The 26560-nt window shown below is 36.9% G+C and overlaps 1 protein-coding gene across 2 annotated transcripts in view; it reads left to right on the top strand.

Moving 5' to 3' along the window:
* The window catches only part of LOC124720317 (zinc finger protein ZFP2-like), a 161235-nt gene that overhangs the window by 113515 nt on the left and 21160 nt on the right, over positions 1–26560 (top strand). For both annotated transcript variants that reach the window (XM_047245622.1, XM_047245621.1), the window contains one exon: positions 14366–14403. In XM_047245622.1, coding sequence (XP_047101578.1) covers positions 14366–14403 — 38 coding nt within the window. The remainder of the gene's footprint in view (positions 1–14365; positions 14404–26560) is intronic.

Below are 26560 nucleotides of genomic sequence, written 5' to 3'. Positions count from 1 at the left end.
AACATTTGGTTCATTATAAATTTCATCCCATGTCATCTTTAGTACACTATTCTTAGAGACATTTATGCTGGAGACATTAATTATTCTGTCTACTGTAGGGCACTATGTTATTTATCCTGACTAACTGTGCATAATGATCAGAGATAGAATTTGTTGCTGGGTAAACCATTATTTTCCCTGTCAGAATCCATTATAAAATTGTCACTGAAGTCACCACAGTCAAATAACTTCTTGCTGCTGCCTGAAAGATACCATAGTAAGAAATCCATATTCCTCATAACAGTTCAAAATTTCCCAGTGGGGGTCTAGATACAGTTATAATTGAAAGTGAACTATTTTTCATTATTAATTCACAGCACACACTTCTGCATGCTGCTCACTACAAAATCTACTTGTTTCAACTTTTTCGAATGTGTGTCCTGTCTTAATATCTGTAACAACTCCTAATTACCCATATCAATTCTGCATGAGTAAGCTGCTAGAGTATAATCATTTATATGTAACTTAACTAAGCCTGTGGTTATTTGGTGCTCAGGTAGGCACAGGAATTCTATCTTTTCTCAGCTCTCTAAATTTTCCTAACAGGTAAGAAGCTATTCTATGTTATTACTCAGTACTGTAACATTTTGATGAAATAAGCTGACTTTACTTGTCTGACCATTAGTATCATTTTGTGGGGCTCTTCTGGTATTTTGACTTCTTTCAAAACAGGGTGCATGAATCCCAATTCTAACCTAAAAAAGTATCTCTCTGATGCCAGCAACCACAGGGATCTTGCTTTTTGTGATGGTGCTCCCCCTCCTCCATATATTTTGTGCAAGAAACTCAGCAAACATATCTTTCCTTCTCCTATTGTGGAGTAGGCCATGTCTAGTACATCTACATCTCCCAACTGTAGCAACAGCACTGCATTCATATGAGATTTCGTTTCAGTTAGCAGGAGCCTTCTCAGCTCGTTGTTCACATAGCTAACACCAGTGTTGATCCAGGGCTGGGTATGGTGCTGTAGGACCTCCTCAAAACATTTGTGCCTGTAGTTGCTACTCCTGTTTCACCGAGATCACCCCTAATGCTGTGCTTAAACTGTCTTTGGAAGGCTGTTCCCTGCTCCACCTGCTACAACAACCTGATTCTATTTGCCAAAATATTTACGTAAATTCCCTGTGTCTTTCGTCACCTGGTCAAGACTAGCAGTTGGAATGACAATACTTGCAACCTGGTGCCTTGTTCCTAATTTTTCCTATAACATCTGGCCTATACCTCTCTCATAGCTACTACCTAGCTGCAAGTTTCCTTTCTTCCTACTCTCTTTTAGTGCTGACTACATTGAGTTTCTTTGGTAGCAGTTTACTGCGCCCTCTGTCACCTAAAGCTGGATCAGGCTCTTCCCTCATACTTCAGATAGCAAGTCAAATTAATTTGATACTGTAAGCTCAGATGCAAATTAAGTTGAAGAGCTAACTTTAACGAGTTACCATGATCTTATGACCCTTTGGACCTATTGAGTTCAAATTCTTCAAGTTCTAATTCATCCTGAAGGGCACAAATCTTTGCCATCAGTTCAGCAGTTCTCTTGTCATTCGTGCTGAGCCTACAACTCAGAGGGAGAGCCTCATTCAGTTGTCCATTCAGTTCCCAACTACAGTCACCCAAATGAAATTCCAACCCACATTCTATACATACCACTCACTCTTTCGCTACCCTACAGCAACATCAATGCTTGTTGTTCACAACAACAGAACATTATGGATAGGCTACTAATGAAGGGTTGGCTGATATTCAACTCATATGTAGTTCACTGGTGCACCATGGCATGGTGTCAACTGTTCCAACAGCAGTGTCCACCACATCACAGTACTTCAAATCTGTACATAGGCATTTTGCGTTTTACATTTTGGTGATGGCATATGAGCTGCTGCTTCATGGTTGTGATGGTATTTTCATAGAAAAAAAATGGGGGCTATTCTGTTACAAACCACTGAAGAACAAAAGTCTTTTATACCAATCTTGTCAGGAAATCTTCCTGAACAACCTCCTAAGTTTGGTCAGTGAGCCTCAATTTAAAGAACACTCTGATACCATACGTCTCAATAATATATCAAATAGACGTTGGGTGAAAACACTGAACACCAACTCCAAATATCACACAATGAAAAAAAAAATTCTCATAATTTTGTTGAGAAATTGAAATACACATTACAAATTAATATCGCCATCTCATCTTGTCAGTGAACAGATGATGTTAGTCATTTCAGGCTTTCAACAGAACTGTACCTACCTTCTTTCTATATTAAAATATAAAAATACAGTATTCACCTTAACAAGCTACACATTCGGGCACCAGTATACCATTAAGTACCACACTAAAAAAGAATAGCCAGTTAATTGCAGTAACCTATTTCGTGTAATCTTGCAGTTATCTTATTCTGTCAACAATGCTAATTTAGTACTCATCATCATAACATGAGGCTGATTCAAATGAAAACCTTTAAAGTGCTATAAAATTTTTAATTGAAGCAATGAAAGAAACTTGCATGTCTTTTTCGACTTAGTCTCCCTGACATTGAATGCACATATTTCAACGCTTCAGAAGTGCATAGATACCATGATGAAAGAATTCTCGTTGTGTGTGTAGCCAGTCATGTACCACAGTTTTCACTTCTTCATCACTTCTGAAATATCTGTCTTCCATTGCTTCTTTTAGTGCATTCAACAGATAAAAGTCACTAGGAGTGAGGTCTGGTTAATAAGAAGTGTGCATAAGACATTCAGATTTAATTTCCAGAATAGTCTCGACTGCATTATAGGCTGTATGTGGTTGGGCATTGTCATGATATAATAATACTCCTAAAGTCAAACGTTCTCAGCCACGCGGGATTAGCCGAGCAGTCTAAGGCGCTGCAGTCATGGACTGTGCAGCTGGTCCTGGTGGAGGTTCGAGTCCTCCCTCGGGCAATGGTGGGTGTGTTTGTCCTTAGGATAATTTAGGTTAACTAGTGTGTAAGCTTAGGGACTGATGACCTTAGCAGTTAAGTCCCGTAAGATTTCACACATTTTTTTTTCCTTCCAAACGTTCTCATCATTTACTGCCGACCGGAGGGCAGAGTAGATTTTTTGGCATGTCTGAATAAGTTACACTGGTTACCATTGCTCCCCTACCCATTTAATGCTCCACAATTACTTTGTTTGCGTTCCAGAAGAGAATGAGCATGACTCTTCTGGCAGATGGTTGAGTGCGAAAGTTTTTTGGTGTTGGCTGTGAACTATGGCACCATTCCTTGCTAGACATTTTCGTTTGTGGTTGATGGAATTGGATCGAAGTCCCATCGTCTGTAACAATTTTTCCCAGGAATACATCACCTTTGACATGGACGGTGCAATTGTCTTTCAACTTGGCAGTCAACTGACAGTGCACCTATCTTGCACACATATTACTGATGTGCAGTACATTGTGAACAATATTTTGCACTGAACCAACACTAATCTTCAATTATTTCATTCAGAATTATGCGTCTGTTCTCTTTTACAATCTCTTCCACTAACACAATGTTCTTGTCCGCCACAATGGAGTGAGCCTGGCCTCCTCTTGAGACATCCTCCACAGAAGTTACATCACTTGTAAACTTCGTACACCACTCGACACTTGCTGCAGTGATAAACTCAATCACTGAACTGTGCTGTCATTCTATGATGAATTTCGGTGGTAAGGGTTTTTTTTTAAATTACTGCTACCAGTCACGAACTTTGTCAACTATTGTATGACTTATTTATTTAGCGTCATGTTTAGAGGGAATACTTCATTTTCAGGCTAAATGGCATTACAAAAACAACTTTGCAATAAGGTCATACTGATGTTACATAGTCTTTTTGTAAATGCTGTGGTCATCTTTGTTCTTCTGGCATGGCAGGCTCATTTTGATGCATTGAGGTGTTTCCATTTCTGTGGCTTTCTTGGTCACTGTTCACAAATTTTCACTAACATAGCAGTAACTTGAAAACACAATCACAAACAGTTTTGTAGTGATTACAGAACTGTTTGTGATTATGTTTCCAAGTTACTGCAATTTTAGTGACAATTTGAGAACAGTGACCAAGAGAGTCATGGAAATGGAAACACCTCAGCACATCACAACAAGACTGCCATGCCAGTAGAACAAAGATGACCTCAGCATTTATGAAAAGACTATGTAACATCAGTCTGACGTTATTATAAAGTTGTTTTTGTAATGCCATTTAGCCTGAAGATGAGGTATTCTCTCGAAACATGTTGCTAAATAAATAAGTAATACTATACTTGACAAATTTCGTGACTGGTAGCAGTATTTTTTTTTTTTTAAAAAAAGCTTTACATAATTCTTGAGACAGTCATGGTCAAAAAATAGTCAAAATGGCTTTGAATTTTGGTTGGTTTTGACACCTCCACTAAACGCTGCTACCTGTCAGTCACCATCAGAACCTCAATGAGTACTACTGCTCACTACCAACTCCATCACACAACTTTTCAAAATTTTATAGTACTTTTAAGGTCTGCATTCGAATCACCCTTGTATCTATGTGTGTGTAGTTGTATGTCATTATTGTATATTATACAGTACACAGTAATTACAGAAATGCCACCAGCAAGTTGTTATAGCCATAATATTTGTGTGTGTGTGTGTGTGTGTGTGTGTGTGTGTGTGTGTGGAGGGTGGCGGGAGGGGGGGGGGGGGGCGAGTTGCAGGCTGTAGACACTCTGTATCTCACAAGTTTCAAAAAATGTTGAATCTTACTTATAATTTTGTAAAATACAACCTTCTTAACGAACAGCCAACAATGGCACAGGATTAAGTATGTAAGGAGCACAAAACTAACTCACTGTTGTCTCAGAAAGTTGTTTACATTGTTTTAGTTCATTGTTAAGTCTCGTTAAAGTATAGCAGTCCTTTTTTGACATTTTTGCTGTTTGGCACCACCACCTCAAGGATCTGCCCCTCCAACAAAAACCAGCCAGTGTCTCTTGCTTAGCACAAGCTAAATAAAATTCTAAATTTGAACAACTATCTAATTATGAACCCATTGATTCAAAACTAATAATGGCTCTGATTGTTCTTAATAAACGACATTATTAAAATTACTAGTTACTGCTTTTATTTTTTGTAAGAAATCAGAAGTACTTTGAAGATGGATTTACTCTTATGGCTAAAGAAAATTTTGGTGATGAAACAGCCAAGGGTAAAAGGGAACTTTCAAATTAGTCTGACAGCACTTATGGTAACAGATCCAAAAGGTTTGTGTGCAGTCCCAGTTAGTGATGAATTAACTCTTGATTCTACCAGTAATTAGTGACCTTGGAGAATTTTTAGGTGACAGATTGATAAACTCAAATATTCTCTTATGGCACTGATGGCAGTACAGCTTTCTGGTTGAAGCTGAGTGAGTGTGCCTATTTTACCACTATAGTGAGATGTTCATGGCTCTGTTGCATAATCTTTCAATGATAATGTGTAAAGGAAAACAGTGTTTGTATTAGAGAAACTTTTAACAGCATTTGAATGAATAAATGTGTGCTTTCTGTTCGGTTACCTAGTCTTAATGGATTTAATATGAATGATATTTTCAATAATGTAAAAAAGCCTAATGCATAATGTGTAACACATAAAATAATTAGCATATTATTTCAAATGTGACATCAAGAAACTGCAAAATAAACCAAAAGTATGACAGTAAGCTTCTTCAACCAACATTTTAATCAGCAAAAGATAACATCTAAAAATGGCCATTGTATAAAATAAATTTCTCCTGCCAGTAAAATTAGGAGCAGCCATATTGAATAATCTTTAGATTTTGATCAGGTAAACCATGGTCTAGCGGTAGGATCTTTGACTACTAATCAAAATGTCTTTAGTCCAGGTTCGAACCTCATCACTTCTTAAATTTTGAATGAAAATGATCAACAATGGAGCCAGAGACTTCTGGTATAAGAACTCACCCTTGACCTGTCAATGGCCTTGTCAAAGAGGGGGGATGATGAGTGGGCAGAGGTTTAGGGCACTTGATTGCTTTTGGGGCAGGAAACTGCTTCTAAAAAGGCAGAAGAGTCAGTAATTATCTGAGGCATGAGGATGCAGAAGGCAATAAAAACTACTGCATCAAAGACACACAATGTATATCCACAGTACATGCCTGTAATTGAAAAAGTGTTGTTGTGATCACATCATTGGCAATAAATTTTGGACTAGTCCCCATGTAGATCTCTGGGAGGGGCTGCCAAGGGGGTGGTGACTGTGAGAAAAAGATTCAATAACCAATTAAAGGGTATTGTTCTGTGAGTTAGTTAGTGGAATGTTGGAAGTTTAAACATGGTAGGGATGATAGAAAATCTGAAAAGGGAAATGGGAAGATTCAGTCTAAATATAGTGGGGGTCAGTGAAGTGAAATAGAAAGAAAGCAAGGACTCCTGGTCAGATGAGTAGACAGCAGTAGAAAATGGTATAGTGGGAGTAAGATTGGTTATGAGTAGAAAGATAGTGAAGAGAGTTAGTTACTATGAACAGCCCACTGATAGGGGCATTCTCATCAGAATCAGCAGAAAACCAACACTGACAACTATAGTTCAGGTATAAATGCTGATGTCACAAGCAGAAGATGGAGAAATAGACAAAGCATATGAGGCTATTGAACAGGTAATTCAGTATGTTAAGGGAGATGAAAATCTAATAATCAAGGAGGACTGGAATGCAGGTGTAGGGGAAAAAGTAGAATAAAGGGTTACAGGCTTGGTAGTAGGAATAATAGAGGAGAAAAACTAATTTAATTCTGCTATAAATTTCAACTCGTAATAACAAATAAATTGTTCAGGGTTCACAAGAAGAGGAGGTATACTTGGAAAAGGCCAAGAAATATGGGAAGATTTCCAATAGTTTACATCATGGTCAGACAGAGATCCCAAGATCAGATATTGGATTGTAAGGCATACCCATGTGTGGACTCAGATCAAAATTTAGTAGTTACAAAGGTTACGTGTAAGTTTAAGAGACTAGTCAGGAAGAATCAATGTGCAAAGAAGTTGGATACGGAAGTATTGAGGAATACTCACAGAGTTTTGTGTGGCTATAGGCTTTGTGATGATAATCGCTCAGTAGGTAGTTCAGCTGAATAATAATGGACATCTCTAAAAAGGGCAGTCACAAGAGGTGGAAAGAAAACCATAGGTATCAGGAATGTAACTGCAAAAAATGTGAAGACATCAGAGGGGAAAAAAAGGTTCTCCCAAGGACTCACTTAGCACATAGAAAAACCATAGTAGGCTTTAGTGATCTTAAAAGCAACGTTAAGAGTGGAATGGTAATTCCACATGTAAATGCAGGGGGGAGAGCAGATAGATGACAAGAGTACATTGAAGGCTTCTTTGAGGGGAGGATTTGTCTTATGATGCAATAGAAGAATAAACAGGGAAGAGATAGGGGAACCAGTATTAGAATCATAATTTAAAAGAGCTGTGGGAGACTTAGGCTCATGTAAGGCAGAATGGATCAATACCATTCCATCGGAATTTCCAAAGTTGTTGGGAGAAGTGTCAACAGAATGACTTTTCATGTTATTGTGTACAATGTATGAGACCATCAGATTTTTGGGAAAACATCATCCATAAAATTACGAAGACAGCAAGAGCTGACAAGTGTGAGTAATATCACACAATCACCTTAACACTTAATGCATCCATGTTTCTGACAAGAATAATATACAGAAGAATGGAAAATAAAATTGAGAATCTGTTACATGAAGATCAGTTTGGCTTTAGGAAAGGCAAAAGCACCAATGAAGCTATTCTAACAGTGCAGCTGATAATGAACACAAGACCAGAAGAAAAAGCAAGATACCATCATAGGATTTGTTAACATAGAAAAAGTGTTCAACAATGCAAATGTAGAATGGTGCAATATGTTCCAAATTCTGAAGAAGATAGGGATAAGCCATAGGGAAAGTCACGTGGTATACAGTATGTACAAGAACCAAGAGGATAGAAAGACTGGAAGTTAAAGAACAAAGTGCTCAGATTAGAAAGAGTGTAAGTCAGGGATGTAGTCTATTACCCCTACCATTCAATCTGTGCATTGAAGAAACAGTCAGGGAAATAAATGGAAGGATCAAGAGTGAGATTAAAATTTGTGATGTAATGATATCAGCGATAAGATTTTCTGATGACATTGGTATCCTCAGTGAAAGTGAAAAAGAGGTGTTGAATGCAATGAACAGCATGATGTGTGCAGAATGTGAATTGAGAGTAAATAGAAGAAGCACTAAAGTAACGATAAGTAGCAGAAATTAGCACAGCGAGAAAGTTAGCATTGGAATTGGGGATCACAAAGTAGACGAAGTTATGCAATTTCGTTCGCTCTCTGGGTATCAAAATAACAATGATGAGCAGGGCGAGGAGGACATAAAATGAAGGCTAGCAGTGGCAAAATGGGCATTCCTTGCAAAGAGAAGTCTACTAAATCAAACATAGACCATAATTTTACAAAGAAATTTCTGAGAATGCACGTTTAGAGCACAGCATTGTATGGTAGTGAAATGTTGACTGTGGGAAGATCAGAACAGAAGATAACTCAAATATTTGAGCTGTAATGCTACAGAAGAATATTGAAAATTTGTGGACTGATGTGGAAGGAATGACTAGGTTCTCCTCGAGTTGGCAAGGAAAGGAATGTATGAAAAACACCAATGAGGAGAATGAGTAGAACCATAGAATATCAGTTAAGACATCATGGAATAACTTTCCATGGTACTAGAGGAAGATTTAGTGGCTAAAAAACTTAGAGGAAGACAGAGATTGGAGTACATCCAACAAAAAATTGAGGATATAAGTTGCAATTGCTACTCTGAGATAAGAAGGCTGGCACAGGAGAGGAATTCATGGTGAGCCACATCAAACCAATCAGAAGATCAATGAACCAAAAAAAAAAAAAAAAAAAACTTTAGCTGTGGATGTACATAGTATCCCATGTTTAGATCATGAACAAAATTACAGAACAATAAGTATGAATGAACACTTTGGTAATCATACCCTTCCAAACAGCACTGGATTCCATGTCAGCTAAATCTGTACTAACAGCTCTTGCAAAAAAAAAAAAGCCATTGATTCAACCTATGTTAGTTTATTGTGAAAGAGGTGTTACATTACACTTTATCATAGTCATGAGAGAATGCTATTGCAAGAGTAGTCAGACAATGAGATTACATATTACCAACACTGTTCTCAGATGTCTGGAAAAAAGTTTTTGCATCCCCAAATAGGTTAAAAAATTGAATGCTTTCACTCACATGGAGTGATCTCATATGGTAAGGACTCATCCTATGTACACAGAAATGGTTTGCCAACAAACAAACACACAATGTGAGGCAAGACCTAATAAAGTAAAATAGATATTTCCAATCTTTCTTTTGGATCTGTCTGTTGGACCAGCACTAAGTTAGAATAAAATATTTCTGTTCTTCCAAGAGTTAGTTCAAAATTATCATATTCTGAACAGCGAGTTTACTTATTAGTATTTTGTGTACTTCCTTTGTTGTTGTTCTGGTCTTCAGTCCCAAGACTGGTTTTATGCAGCTCTCCATGCTACTCTATCCTGTGCAAGTTTCTTCATCTCCCAGTACCTACTGCAACCTACATCCTCCTGAATCTGCTTAGTGTATTCATCTCTTGGTCTCCCTCTACGATTTTTACCTTCCACGCTGCGCTGCAATACTGATTTGGTGATCCATTGATGCCTCAGAACATGTCCTACAAACCGACCCCTTCTTCTAGTCAAGTTGTGCCACAAACTCCTCTTCTCCCCAATCCTATTCATTACCTCCTCATTAGTTATGTGATCTACCCACCTAATCTTCAGCATTCTTCTGTAGCTCCACATTTCGATAGCTTCTATTCTCTTCTTGTCCAAACTGTTTATCGTCCATGTTTCACTTCCATACATGGCTACACTCCATACAAATACTTTCCGAAACTACTTCCTGACACTTAAATCTGTACTCAATGTTAACAAACTCCTCTTCTTCAGAAACACTTTCCTTGCCATTGCCAGTCTACATTTTATATCCTCTCTACTTCAACCATCATCAGTTATTTTGCTCCCCAAATAGCAAAACTCCTTTACTACTTTACATGTCTCATTTCCTAATCTAATTCGCTCAGCATCACCCAACTTAATTCAACTTCATTCCGTTATCCATGTTTTGATTTTGTTGATGTTCATCTTATACCCTCCTTTCAAGACACTGTCCATTCTGTTCAACTGCTCTTCCAAGTCCTTTGCTGTCTCTGACTGAATTACAATGTCATCGGCGAACCTCAAAGTTTTCCTTTCTTCCCCATGGTTTTTAATACCTAGTTCGAATTTTTCTTTTGTTTCCTTTACTGCTTGCTCAATATACAGATTGAATAACATTGGGGAGAGGCTACAACCCTGTCTCACTTTCTTCCCAACCACTGCTTCCCTTTCATGCCTCTCGACTCTTATAACTGGCATCTGGTTACTGTACAAATTGCAAATAGCCTTTCGCTCCCTGTTTTTTTACCCCTGCCACCTTTAGAATTTGAAAGAGAGTATTCCAGTCAACATTGTCAAAAGCTTTCTCTAAGTCTAAAAATGCTAGGAACATAGGTTTGCCTTTCCTTAATCTTTCTTCTAAGGTGAGTCATAAGGTCAGTATTGCCTCACGTGTTCCAATATTTCTGTGGAATCCAAACTGATCTTACCCGAGGTCGGCTTCTACCAGTTTTTCCATTTGTCTGTAAAGAATTCGCGTTAGTATTTTGCAGCTGTGGCTTATTAAACTGATAGTTCGGTAATTTTTGCATCCATCAACATCTGCTTTCTTTGGGATTGGAATTATTATATTCTTCTTGAAGTCTGATGGTATTTCGCCAGTCTCATACATCTTGCTCACCAGATGGTAGAGTTTTGTCAGGACTGGCTCTCCCAAGGCTGTCAGTAGATCTAATGGAATGTTGTCTAAGCCCGGGGCCTTGTTTTGACTCAGGTCTTTCAGTGCTCTGTCAAACTTTTCACGCAGTATCATATCTCCCATTTCATCTTCATGTACATCCTCTTCAATTTCCATAATACTGTCCTCAGGTACATCACCCTTGTATAGACCCTCTATATACTCCTTCCACCTTTCTGCTTCCCCTTCTTTGCGTAGAACTATGTTTCCATCTGAACTCTTGATATTCATGCAGGTGGTTCTCTTTTCTCCAAAGGTCTCTTTAATTTTCCTGTAGGCTGTATCTATCTTACCCTTAGTGAGATAAGCCTCTACATCCTTACATTTGTCCTCTAGCCATCCCTGCTTAGCCATTTTGCACTTCCTGTCGATCTCATTTTTGAGACGTTTGTATTCCTTTTTGCCTGCTTCATTTATTGCATTTTTATATTTTCTCCTTTCATCAATAAAATTCAACATTTCTTCTGTTACCCAAGGATTTCTACTAGCCCTCATCTTTTTACCTACTTGATCCTCTGCTGCCTTCACTACTTCATCCCTCAAAGCTACCCATTCTTCTTCTACTGTATCTCTTTCCCCCATTCCTATTAATTTTTCTATTATACTCTCCCTGAAACTCTGTACAAACTCTGGTTCTTGCAGTTTATTCAGGTCCCATCTCCTTAAATTCCCACCTTTTTGGGGTTTCTTCAGTTTTAATCTACAGTTCATAACCAATAGATTGTGGTCAGAGTCCACATTTGTACCTGGAAATGTCTTACAATTTAAAACCTGGTTCCTAAATCTCTATCTTACCATTATATAATCTATCTGAAACCTGTCAGCATCTCCAAACTTCTTCCATGTATACAACCTTCTTTTGTGATTCTTGAACCAGGTGTTAGCTATGATTAAGTTATGCTCTGTGCAAAATTCTACCAGATGGCTTCCTCTTTCATTTCTTTCCCCCAATCCATAATCACCTACTACGTTTCCTTCTCTTCCTTTTCCTACTACTGAATTTCAGTCACCCATGACTATTAAATTTTCATCTCCCTTCACTATTTGAATAATTTCTCTTATCTTGTCGTACATATCTTCAATTTCTTCGTCATCTGCAGAGCTAGTTGGCATATAAACTTGTAGTACTGTAGTAGGCATGGGCTTCATGTCTATCTTGGCCACATTAATTTGTTCACTATGCTATTTGCAGTAGCTTACGTGCACTCCTATTTTTTTTATTCATTATTAAACCTACTCCATTACCCCTATTTGCCTTTGTATTTATAACCCTGTATTCATCTGATCAAAAGTCTCGGTTCTCCTGCCACCGAACTTCACTAATTCCCACTATATCTAACTTTAACCTATCTATTTCCCTTTCTAAATTTTGTAACCTACTTCCTTATAATGTAACATTTCAGAAATATTAAGGCATGTGTGTGTGTATGGGGCTGGGGGTGGGAGGAATATTCCTACAGTAGAATAAAAGGTCTATTACATTTCCTAGAATTCTACTCTACAGGGTTAGTAGCCAGTTTTGGTTTATTCGATGTAATTCAGTGATAAGTCTGACTTCCTGCCCCTAGGACTGTCCAGCAGCAATGTAGGCATGAACTGCCATCTCCCGAATTCTCCATTTATTTTTATTTAGGCCCCCAGCTCCTAGTCTGGCAGGCAAACTTCACCTTCTCCACAGTGCAAACCTTTTCTGAATTCCATAATTGCAGAATATAGTGTGAGCTTCCTTCAATTATTTCTTATCATTTCAAAGTGGCTTCCCATCTGATGCTCAAAACCCATCCCTCCCCCATTCTTGACACAGGCCATCTCCACACCAGGTGCAGTCTTTACAGCACTCTTATGCCAGACCTCTTGTAAATGATGAAAAATGAGAGAGTGTAACCTACAATTTATTGTCAATTTAGACTTGTCAGTGAAGCATTACTTTTAATATGAAAACTGTTCAAACACAGGGTTTCTCAACAGACGAAAAAGAGATGAATACTGAGAACAACTTGAGTCAGTAAAATGTAGAAATGAATTTGAAAATAGACTAGTGCTGAAGAGACAGTTATTACTCTAATGAAAATTAGATGGAAGGGGGAGTGTATGTGTATACTTGAAGAATGTAATTCATGAAAATGTCTCGTTAAAGTTTTGGTTCGGCAGGACAAGTCAAATGGCTGTGGCTGCTGCTACTACTGCTGCTGCGGCTGGTGATGTTCATGAATTACCTCATAGCTACATCTACACACACACTAACCAATTATTAAGCTATGGATGGTCAGAGGTCAACTGGAAAGCACAGAGTTTCAGTTTTTCTGAACTTCTAGGATTTCTTGCTCAGTGCTCATATTATCTGTATCATTTGAATTGTATGTTTGCACAAACTTTTATGACTTCCTATTCTATACTGTGCCTTTGAAATGCCTCGTTCATGGATTATTGCTTGTTGTGTATAATGGTTGTATTTAGTATAATATAACCTTTAAAGTACATTTTGGCTGTGGGTCTAATGCAGAAACAGTGATTATAATGATGTAGCAATCAAAACAGTAGTATTAAAAATGAACACGTCAAATTTACTTCAATTGGAAAAAATGTCAGTTTATTATTAAGCGCATGCCATCCTTCAGTGGTTTCACATTGACGCATATAATTTTTATTAATTATGTAGCATTTGCACCAGATATACAAAGTAAGAAAGTAGCTTTCAAAATGGAACATATGAATCTGTTGAACCATATCAATATTTTTTTGGCTGTAATTGAACATTATCCTAATATTTTGGATACAGTTGTGGCTGCAGAATCATGTGTATGTCTTTATTGATTGTGCTTCTGGCAAGTGAATGGATATAAATCAAATTTTAAATAATTTTTTTACTTCCAGTCAGCTAAGCAACAATAAGGTTGAAAGTTAGTTCCTGGGAGATTAAAACTGTGTACTGGTCTTGGACTGTAATCTTGAAACATACATCAAGGAGTTTCAGAACAGTGGATACACTGCTGCAGAGTGAAAGATTAATTCTGGAAACCATGTGGTTGTCTGGTACTCCTGTACTCCTTGCTAAATTGCCATATGTGATGCTTGAACTCATTCGAAGAATTGCTGACCATGAGATGAAATATATCTCCAGGCATATGCGAATGCACATCTCACATCCAGTGAGACTACATTTTTCTCTGGATCCATTCAGACAGTTTTCTGTTTCTCACTTAACTGCTTTTCTGGTGTGTACCTGGATGTTGTGTGTGTGCTGCAGCCTTTTCAGTATACATTGTAAGTTATTTTTCCTGTGTATTACCAGTGTGGAATATCAGTTGTATCTGAATAGTAGTGCTTTGTTTGTATTTCTTTTACTTTTCTAATTATTTGAATTTGTGTAATATTTCAGGAGCCAGCCTCAAAAAGACGTGCACCACACAGCCAATGGTAAGGTTTTCAATATTCATTGAATTATTTTTAAAAAGTACTTATTCTTATTAGCTCATTGGAAAACTGCATGCAACATATTGCTGATTAATTTTCCGTATTTTTGCATCAATAGGCAGTAATTATGTAAGATAATGTGATCCAAAATACATTTCTATGTGAATTTGGTTATTTCTTTGCACCAGGGAAGAATGCCATAGTTTTATACTTTTACCTATTCTGCAAATCAGCAGTAAAACAAAACTGATAAAATAACAAAGTGACAAGGTGCATCCTCAGTACAAAATAGGAATATTTTTAGTATGGAACACCAATAAAATCAAACTTATTCAAACTTATAAAGTTTTCATTGCTGCAGTTATTCTTCCTTTCAAGTTGTGAGCAGCATTTTATAGAATTCAGTGGCCAAAGTTTTTATTGTAACAGATTTATGAAACTCTCAATCAATTAATAAGCACAATAAAAAAAAACTTTAACAATTTGTACAGATATTTCAGAGTAAGGCTTAATTCACTACTTTCAGTTACAGAAAGTAAATAAAGTGGACTCTTAATTTGAAACTGAGTGCAGTGTCAACAGACATCAATATCTTCCATTTATAATTTGTCGTACAAAATTAAACATTTTTGAAAACATTTGAATTTGAGTGCAAAGTATCATATCCAAATTAAATCCTACATGAAGAGATGTATGGTAATATGTACCATTCCATACGGATTTGAGAAAGAGTTCTGTATAAGAAACTCACACTCTTCTTTTTCTCGTTATTCATATGTGCCTAATCTTTCTGTGTTTCATATAAAAGGCTCATATCTATTATTTCGTAACTTCATACTGATGGGTATAATGATAAGTGTTGGAAATCAATTGAATCTTTACATCTAAATTTACATTTACCAGAATACTTGTATACCTTGTCATGATGCCTGTAATTTTGTTTTTTGTAGTCAAGTGAAAATGAAGGGAAAAGATGATGCTTCTTAGCTACAAGTATGATAACATTTCAGAACTTTCTGATACCTGAAACACTAATATAAATTCTTTCACAAGAATCACGTTTTCATGAGAGTGTTTATGTAGAACAGAAGCACTTCTTATAGAAATTTTGGGTCATGTAGTGCTCAGATTTTGTATCTCCACTTTCAGTAATTATAGCAGTATTAATCTCTACATTCTGCAATGTATTTAAGCCCCAGTTGCTATATGCTTGCTACCTAGCACAAGTTTCTCTCATCTGCTTTTTCAGTCAAAGAGCAGATTCCAAACATATTATCAACCTCTGGAAAACGTGTTCTGTTGGAGCACAAAAAAAGGCAAATGTGTTCCTCTTTAAAAGACTCTGAGAGAGAAGTGGGGAACCAGCTTCCAACACCTTACTCGCAAAACATTTTTATATGTGAGCATATTTGTGCTCTTTTAACACAGAATGTTCGAAATTCTTTTACCGAGTCTCTCATTGTAGTTAAGCCATCACACACAGCATCACCCCACTCACTCTCAATATCTATAAATGTCTCTCTCCTGCTGTCTCCTTAATCTCCCATTGATTTGCAGTATATCCCTGTGCTACTATCTCCTCTCTCACTCTCTCTCATGTTGTCTTTCTTTCCTAGTGTTTTGATTTAAATTCGATTTCAAAATTAATGTACATGTTAAATTCATCTGCAGTAAAACCCTTCTTGTCTGCCCTCGGCTGGTCTGCCAGTCTGGTTGATCCACCATCTTGTGCCGAACTTGCGCAACTCATGATGGTGACTCACTACACATCACACCATTGTTGTTTACTGTATTGTTGTTTACAGGTAACTGTTATTCTCACTTGTCTGTGTTAGTGCTCCATCACCTCTTGTAGTGTTTGTGGTGTTGTCCATGTTTCTTTGCACAGTACTGCACTGAGAAGTTTTTAGTGTTCTGTTCATTGCAGTATTGTATGTACCTGTTTTACATTGTGTATATGTGTATGTACTAACTTCCTTTGCTATCTGTCTTTTCCTCTACTTTTGTGGTCATACATCTGTCTCTTCTACATGTGTAAATCCCATGTCTAATCTCTTTCCCTAATTGAGCCATTCTGCCTTCTATTTGAGATTTGAAATCAGACACATCGTATCACATTTTTGAAAATGTTATTCATTTGCTCTTCTAAATTTGTGAATTCGTTATTTATTTGTGAATATTGCTCAAATACTGTTTGTTGAATCCCTCTAATATCATAATTTCGTTTATGAAAGGCATTTTTGCTGAGTAATTTGGCATCACTTATTGTATTTGTACTAACTTGTAGCCAGTATATGTTATGATTTGTGCATGCTTTCATAATCAAATTTCTACTAAAGATGTAGCTTGTCAAATAACACAAAGCATTGTATTACACATTGCTATACACAATGCAATGTAATTAACCCATCAGATAGCCTTATGCAAATTATTCTGGTTGCTACATCTGCTTAGGACACTGTCTCACCATGCAGCGTTGGGTGCTGCCACGCAGCATTGTGGTGTGTAGTCATAGAACTTGGTAACATTGCCAGCTGTAGGTGAGGTACTTGCTGGCAGTGGTGGCATACAGCTGTACCCAAAGTTACTAAATCATCTTAATCAAAATAAATTTTGATGTCATAGTGAAAAACTGCTTTGTTGGTATTAAATGTCCATTTTTAGCAACCATTGAATGAAATTTAGGTATTTCATATCAAATAATTACCCTGATGTATTGTAATTACCATGTAATATTGTGAGGGCTTGCCTACTTTTCTTGACATACCAGGTAACCACTTATTTATAGACATTATCAAGCTCAAATCACTCATATTTTGTGGTAATTAAATTGCATTCAGTGAAAATACACTCGAAATTCTTTCTAAATAACAACACTATTTACTATTTGATGTGATGATGATGGCACATTCTTTCTAAATAACAACACTATTTACTATTTGATGTGATGATGATGGCACAAAATAACAATTTAGTGCTATACAGATGTCATTACTGCTGTCTGGTAATGCCTTACCTTTAGCACATTTGTTCCTAATTAATTTTGCTCATTCTTAGTTCAAGTCTTTGTAGAATACAGGTCTGATTACGAAGTGCAAGGTCAAATGCTGAACATTTATTATCTGCAGAGTAACTCGTTAACAGTATTTTATTGGGCTGTACAGTATGGTAGCTTTGTACAGCCTCTCTATGCAGACTGTCTCATATCTTGGGCTGTACATCAAAGCCATATTGATTATTGTTTGGAAGTCCAAATGATGGCACTTCAGTAGAAGGGACTCCACGGTATGATTCATGGCACTGCAGACGACAAGGAAATACTGATAATGATGGATGCATATAGACTTCCTAAACAATGGCACAGAAGTTCCTTAAACATAAAAAATGTGACAAACTGAAACCAGAATCATTCTACTATTTTGACTAATAAACTCGAACTTCCTTTTTGATGAATCCTAACTTTAATTGGTCATGCTTGCTCAATTATAAAAGCTGTTGGTAGTACTAATGCCTACCAACTCTTATTTATTTCATAAAGTGTCCTTTTATCCTCACAACTACATATTTGTGATGATTCCACTTGGTTTAGTAGAATTATATTATCAACAGCCATAGGCAGCTCTACAAAGATGCCTGTGATGCACACAGGAATCCAGTAAAACATCAAATCTATGATATCACTGCAGCTGGAAAAAGATCCTGCAACAATTGGACCAACAACAACTGAAGAGAATTGCCCAACATGACCGAAATGCGACCCTTCTATAAATTGCTGCAGATTTCAATGCTGGGCTATCAATAAGTGTCAGTGTGTGAACCATTCAACGAATCATCATCAATATGGGCTTTTGGAGCTGAAGGCCCACTTGTGAACCCTTGATTACTGCATGACACAAAGCATTACAAGTCATCTGGATGCATCGACACTGACATTGGACTGTTGATGAATGGAAAGTCTTGTTTCAAATTGTATCTATCAGATAGATGTGTACAGGTATGGAGACAACCTCATGAATCCACAGACCCTGCAACTCAGCAGGGCATTGTTCAAGCTGGTGGAGGCTCTGTAATGGTGTGGGGAGCGTTCAGTTGGATTGACATGGGACCTCTAACATGTCTAGATATGGTTCTGGCAGATGACACATATGTAAGGATCCTGTCTGATCACTTGCATCCATTCACATCCATTGTGCATTCTGACGCACTTGGGCAATTCCAGCAGGACGTTGCAACACCCCACATGTCCAGAATTGCTACAGAGTGGTTGCAGGAACAGTCCTCTGAGTTTAGACATTTCTGCTGGCCACCAAACTCCCCAGACATGAACATTATTGATCATATCTGGGATCCCTTGCAACATGCTGTTCAGAAGAGATCTCCACCCCCTCGTACTCTTAAGATTTGTGGACAGCCCTGCAGGATTCATGGTGTCAGTTCCCTCCAGCACTCCTTCAGACATTAGTCGAGTTCATGCCTTATGTTGCAGCACTTGTGTGTGCTTGCAGTGGTCCAGGATGATATTTGGCACTACAGTTTATTTCATTTGCAGTACCTTTCTTTGGGAGTGGCATCAGTCTTGCATATTTTAATTATTGGCAAAAGTTTTCAGATGCAACTCAGTCATTTAATATCTTTGTAAAGAATTCTAGTATGCTCTCTGCACTTTGATTTAGTCCACAGGTTTGTACTTCATCTAGGCCTGCTGACTTTTTATTTTTTAGTTTTTGTACAGTTTTGTATGCAGTTAATGATCTCATGCTGTATGTCTGCTAATGGCATTGTAATTAGTACTTAATTATTTACAGATACTACTACTGTTTTTTGTTACTGTCCAAACAACTTCATTTGTCACTATCTAAACTCTTGCTGTTACACAAAGGTGCATAGCCAAGTGTTGCAATGCTTAAATCTTCTTCAGTTTAACTTCAGTCACTGGTATGATCACTACTTTAGCCTTCATTATTTCATTTATCTTTTTTAGTTCTCCTTGTTGTTTGTTTACGTTCTCTGTCTAAATCAAATGTACATATTGTGGCTTTGTTATTTTCCATCACCCTACAAGATTCATCCCAGCATGGACCCCTTACGGATCTAGTGGGTGTTTTCTAGTTTGTTGTTGTTTGGCTGATCATTTTGTGCTCTTGGCCATCACTTCTCATATCTTTAATTGTCTGAATCGGTCTCACACTCTGTCCTGCCTGCACATGTCATATTTCTGCATTGATTCCCATGTCCATTACCCCTGGGCTGGTGTCCAATACATTGATTATTTTCTGTTTCTGGCAGTAAATCTTGTATTTGTCATCATTGTTCTCCTTCTTGATTACCCTTCCTGGCAGTCTACCATTGTGAATCCTAGACACATTTTTCCACCCACTGAATTATGATTTCTGTTAAGTGGCCATACAGTTCATGTGAGAGGCACAGTAAATCTTGGCATACTGTCTTTTTTGCATCATGTGGTACCACTGAGCAGTAGTATATTTTGAGTTCCTTTTTCTATATCTTATTGTATGATTTGTCATACCCTTAGTATTTGGTCCATTAGGATAGAATTTAGGCTGTTATCCACTTTACTTTTCAACCTATATTTGTTCAAGATTATAATTTCAAACTCTGTGAATTTCAAAGATTCCTTTTCCAACTGGGTTCTCCATTTGTAGAATTCTTCATCAATCAGTGACATAATCAATGTTTGTGTTTTCATTCCTTGTTTATGGAAGCAATCCATTTTCATTCTTTACAGGAGAAATGAGGAGCAGTCTCTGTCCTGTGCAGAATTTATTGAATTTTCAGCATTGTATGGATCCTAACAATTTTCTCGGAATTTTTTTCTACACATTCCTTGATATTCTGTTATATGCATTGTGTGATCTGATTTGTGGTGTCCACTCTCTCTTCTGCTCCAATCAAGTGCTGCACTCCAATATCTTTTTACATATTCAGTTTTGCTTGTGATCATAATATGCCAGCCTAATTTTTAACATAATTGTGTGGTTCTTTCCTTGTTCCTCTTGAATTTGGTTTCTTGATTTCTTAAAAGGCTTTAGTTCTTTCATTTTTTTCTTTATTTCTGGCACATAGTTTATTTTGGTATTGAACTGTATCTCAAGACATCCAACATTTTATCTTGAATGGCTTTTAGTTCCATATGGCTAACTTTTCCTGAAATTTTTAGAATCTAAACTGTATGTTGAACATTGTATGTTCTACTTTGTCCTTCATGAATTTATGTAGGGTTTCTACAGAAACCTTTGCAGTCATTTCAAGCAGGCTTAGTACACTTTCTTGTTTGATATTTTTGCAACCTTATAATCTTTGTTTTTCAGTCAGTTTGCTTTTACAATGCTCCTTTCTGCTTCTCTGATTAAGAGATGAATATTGTCACTGTTCTAATTCCCATGGAGCTATGCTGTAAAACTAATTCTGTACTAGATTAGAGATACTAAATTTCTTTACCAGGATCACTGATAATAACCTTAATTTTTGATAATAACTTTTGGTAATGATTTAATTGCTATATAATATAATTGCTTCATACCTGGACAGTAAAAGTACTCGTTCTCATGAATTGACTGGTACATAAAAGACCAGAAGACTGATGCATCAGCATGTCAGAATTAAAACTACTGTATACAGAGTTATGCACCACATACATCTGTGTTACACCATTCACAACAGAGCACATGATTGCAGTCAGGGTACTGCTAGACTGGCAGGCATAACCAGTAAAGAATAGATGTTGACAAATGGACCGACAGGTTTTGCTGGTGTAACTTGTATATTCTTCCTTAAAATAATTTATGTGATTACATTATAGTGTGGTATCCAAAATGTGGTTGAAAATATATCTAAACATGTTTACAAAATTATTGGCAATATTTAATTAAGACTGCCTCAAAAAAATTATTCTTATAGCATTAAGATGCAATGTACTTATGTAAAAACTGAATGGATATTTGGTACAGTTGCTACAAACTGATATAAAATAGATTACTTAACACAGGATAATAGTTTGCAAGAACCACAAATACATGTACAAAGCCATTAAAATATTTTTTAAAAAATATTGAAAATTATACAGATCTTAAAAAAGTGGGAGTTCAAATTACAATCTGGCCTTCTACAATATCATTAAAGTAGTAGTGTAAATTGTGGCTACATGCAAATTAATGACAGTGTACCAAATGAAACACAGACAATTTTTTTGTAAAATTCAGAAATGTAATTATTAGCAGGACTTACACAAAGTCATTTGGCTAATCTGTGCTTCTACCATGTCATTTAAGTAGCAGTGCAAGCTGTGATTATGTCCAAAGTAACAACATTAGTATAGTACCATAGTAAGATGGAGATAAAAACAAAAATTAAAAAATCATTTAATTTTTAAAGATGCAGAGGTATATTACAAGCATGGCTTACATATGTTTTTTTGGTAACCACCCAGGCTGCAGAAATACTGGAGTGAAAGTCATGTGAGCAAAAACAAATAATTACAGCAATAGTGGTGACACACTTAGTTCATCATGGCAGCAGTAGATTGACAATGTGCTCACCTACTTCACACACACATTTTATCCATACAGTGTAATTACATTACAGTGTGAATGCTAATGTTGTGGAAGAACTTTAAAGGCATATTTCAAGAAAATTATTGACAAGTAATTATTGTTCGCAGAAGGTAAAAATCTTGTCTTTTAATGCTCATTACATAATGTACCTATATAGCAGCTGGAGTCATATTTAATACAATTACTAGAGCTGATATACAATTGATTACTTAAGAGATGTTACACACACACACACACACACACACACACACACACACACACACACACATTTTCACCATCAGTAACTTATTAAAAAATTTAAAAATTTCTTTTACTCTCTGAAAATTGCAGAGGGTATGTTACATACTGAACAGCCAAAAAGTCATTTGAGCAGCAAGCTACAGTGCGGTTACAGTCTGAAACAATTCTATGTAATCACATAGTAAAATGAATAATAAAAAATGTTAAACTGTGTATTTTAAAAGTACAACCGGGGCTTAATCCAAGTCATTTAGGTAGCAATCTTTGCTGTGGACACCACATAAATAGAAACTACAATCGCAATGGTAGCATAATTAATTCAATATGGTAGCAGTAGTTAGGTAATGTGATGGCCCATATCAGATTCACGGTCTATGCTTACAAAGTATTTTTGTAGATATACTATGTAAAAATAAAATTAACATCATAATTAAATCATGACATTAATCAGTCAATGACAACACACTGACACATACAGCACATCACTAGGTAGTAGAAAATAGTCATTTATTAAGTGATGAGACCTCATGTAATGCTTGATTACTATGTTACATTAAGAATATCATATATAGTATTATTGTTCACTGCACAGAATGTATATTTTTATTCAACAGTACAGAAGAGAAATCAGGAATATTGCGTGTAGGGTACTATGTAGTTTGAGGTCTATGTGTATGTGGTATTATGCTAGCTTATTAGAACAGTCTGCTTTCAGTATTACCAGTAATTTTGTAAACATGTGTTTGGATGTATTTCCGTCCAAATTTTGGCTAGCATACTGTAATAAATCACATAAATTGTCTTAAGAGAAAATATGCATTGCCTTTGCTGCAACTATGTGCTCTGTTGTGAGTGGTATAAGGCAGATGTATGTGGTGAATAAGTGTGTATGTAGTTGTTTCAATTATGACATGCCAGTGCATCAGTCTTCTAGTCTATTACATACCTGCCAATTCATGATAAAGAGTGCTTTTACTGCTGTTTTCAAAAATATGCAATAAGCTGTTTGTTGAGGTATGTTGTATTCCTGGTTTTTCTTTTATATTGTAGCAAATTCTGTATATTACAACAGCTTGGTACACAGGGTGGTCCATTGATAGCGACCAGGCCAAATATCTCACAAAATAAGCATCAAACAAAAGAATGCAAAAAATGAAACTTGTCTAGTTTGAAGGGGGAAACCAGATGGCACTATGGTTGGCCTGTTACATGGTGCTGGCATAGGTCAAATGGATATAAATGGCGTTTTTTAAATAGGAACACCCATTTTTTACTACATATTCATTTAGTATATAAAGAAATATGAATGTTTTAATTGGACCACATTTTTCACTTTGTGGTAGATGGTGCTGTAATAGTCACAAATGTATAAGTACATGGTATCACTTAACATTCCACCAGTGCGGACAGTATTTGCTTCGTGATACATTACCTGTGTTAAAATGGACCATTTACCAATTTCGGAAAAGGTTGATATCGTGTTGATGTATGGCTATTGTGATCAAAATGCCCAACTGGCGTGTGCTATGTATGATGCACGGTATCTTGGATGACATCATTGAGTTCTCCAGACCATTCGCTGGATAGTACGTTATTTAAGGAAACAGGAAGTGTTCAGCCACATGTGAAACATCAACCATGACCTGCAACAAACGATGATGCCCAAGTAGGTGTTTTAGCTGCTGTCATGACTAGTCCACACATCAGTAGCAGACAAATTGTTCGAGAATCGGGAATCTCAAAAATGTCGATGTTGGGAATGCTACAGAAACATCAATTGCTCCTGTACCATATTTCTATGCACCAGGAATTGGATGGTGACGGCTTTGAACATCGTGTACAGTTCTGCAACTGGGCACAGGAGAAATTACTTGATGATGACAGATTTTTTGTATGCATTCTATTTAGCAATGAAGTGTCATTCACCAACAGTGGTAACGGAAACTGGCATAATATGCACTACTGGGCAATGGAAAATCCACGATGGCTGTGACAAGTGGAACATCAGCGACCTTGGCGGGGTAATGTATGGTGCGCCATTATGGGAGGAAGGATAATTGGCCCCCATTTTATTGATGTCAATCTAAATTGTGCATTGTATGCTGATTTCCTATCTAATGTTCTACCAATGTTACTACAAGATATTTTACTGCATGACAGAATGGTGATGTACTTCCAACATGATGGGTGTCTGGCACATAGCTCTTGTGCAGTTGAAGCGGTATTGAATAGCATATTTCATGACAGGTGGATTTGTCATGGCTCACACGTTCACCGGATCTGACGTCTCCAGATTTCTTTCTGTGGGGAAAGTTGAAGGATATTTGCTATTGTGATCCACCGGAAATGCCTGACAACATGCGTCAGCACACTGTCAATGCATGTGTGAACATTATGGAAGGCGAACTACTCGCTGTTGAGAGGAATGTCATTACATGTATTGCCAAATGCATTGAGGTTGATGGACATCATTTTGATCATTTATTGCATTAATATGGTATTTACAGGTAATCACGCTGTAACAGCATGCATTCTCAGAAATGATAAGTTCACAAAGGTACATTTATCACATTGGAACAACCAAAATAAAATGTGCAAATGTACCTACATTCTGTATTTTAATTTAAAAAACCTACCTGTTTGTCTAAAATTGTGAGCCATATGTTTGTGACTATTACAGCGCCATCTATCACAAAGCGAAATAAGTGGTCCAACTAAAACATTCATATTTCTTTACGTACTACACGAATATGTGATAAAAAAATGGGGGTTCCTACTAAAAAAAAAACAGTTGATATCCATTTGACCTATGGCAGCGCCATGTAGCGGGCCAATCATAGCGCCATCTGGTTTCCCCCTTCAAGCTAGACAAGTTTTGTTCTTTGTAGTTTTTTTATTTGATGCTTATTTCATGAGAGATTTGGCCTGGTCACAATCAATGGACTACCCTGTATAATTACACTACATATATATATGTATGCTTTTCAGATCTGAAGATGGTAACATTTATTAACAAACTGGTTATCATATGTAAAGGTTGTTATTAGTGACTTGCAAGGAAGTTCATCTTCTAACAGCTGTTGCCACAGATTGCACCTTTTGGCTCAAAATGAGTATTTCCACATTACTTTAATCTTCAAATCATGAAGCTTTGAATTCCAAATAAATCTCTGCCTCTGTTCTAACATCCTGAATGCCCTCAAGATTATGTAGTTGTATATGGTCTTTCATACTACTATGTTAATACTGTATGTATAACAACAGATTCCTCTCTGATTTATCAACAGATGGAATTCTCTCACAAGTAAGATAACACGTTTTTCACCTGTTGTAGCCATTCTAACTACACAGGTGGTAACTGGGACATTTACAGATGTCATTGTGCTCATGCTCCCCTGCTGGCTGTGTTGTGGTACCTCAACTTTACGTCCAGAGGATGGCCACTGCAACCTTCTTTCTTGATTTATGGTATCACTTTGTGACTTAAGCTTACTGAATGTTCCTGTCTCTGCAGATTAAATGTTTTGTTGGTACAGCAGATGTCACATCACAGTAAGCCAGTTGCAACATGAGCTTATATAAAACTTGTTTACGTCAACCTTGGAATGTCAACAATTTCTTCTGAGCATGTGTCTGATTGTGAAACATAGTCCATGCACTGCACTTAAATCTTTTTGCTCCAATTTTCAGCAAAGTTAATGAATTGTAGTTCTGAAAGAACATGGTAATAATGTTCATTGTTCCAAAAATAGATTCCCGGCCACGTAGTCCACTCTCGCAACAACAGTGATTTGAATTTAGCCATTGCTTTACTAGTTGCTTGACTTGAATTGCATTGCAAACCTTTTTAGCTTTAATTAATTGTTGCAAATGTTGATACCAACATTTCTTGCAGCCAACACCATACTCTGATGGCTGTTTTCACATTCCTGTGCTAGTAAATATAGCTTTGCCATGCAGCCACGCAGGATTAGCCAAGTGGTCTAACGCGCTGCAGTCATGGACTGTGCAGCTAGTCCCGGCGTATGTGTGTTTGTCCTTGGGATAATTTAGGTTAAGTAGTGTGTAAGCTTAGGGACTGATGACCTTAGCAGTTAAGTCCCATAAGATTTCACACCCATTTGAACATTTTTTGCCATGCAAAAAATACATCAAAAACTGTTACTACTGTTGTGTTCTGCACACACATCTTGCTGCCACAAGTAGGTCAAGATCAGTAAGCAGATACTTCAGTAATAGTTTGTTATGATCAGTATTTGTAAATTTGTAACAGTTTCAAAAATGTTTTATCTACTTAGCTCTGGATATCAATATTTTTGTAATTGGCCTCCTTTACATGTGACTATAAT

The sequence above is a fragment of the Schistocerca piceifrons genome, chromosome 11, assembly GCF_021461385.2.
Source record: "Schistocerca piceifrons isolate TAMUIC-IGC-003096 chromosome 11, iqSchPice1.1, whole genome shotgun sequence".
NCBI classification, from domain to species: domain Eukaryota; kingdom Metazoa; phylum Arthropoda; class Insecta; order Orthoptera; family Acrididae; genus Schistocerca; species Schistocerca piceifrons.
This window is presented reverse-complemented; position numbering and strand designations above follow the sequence as displayed.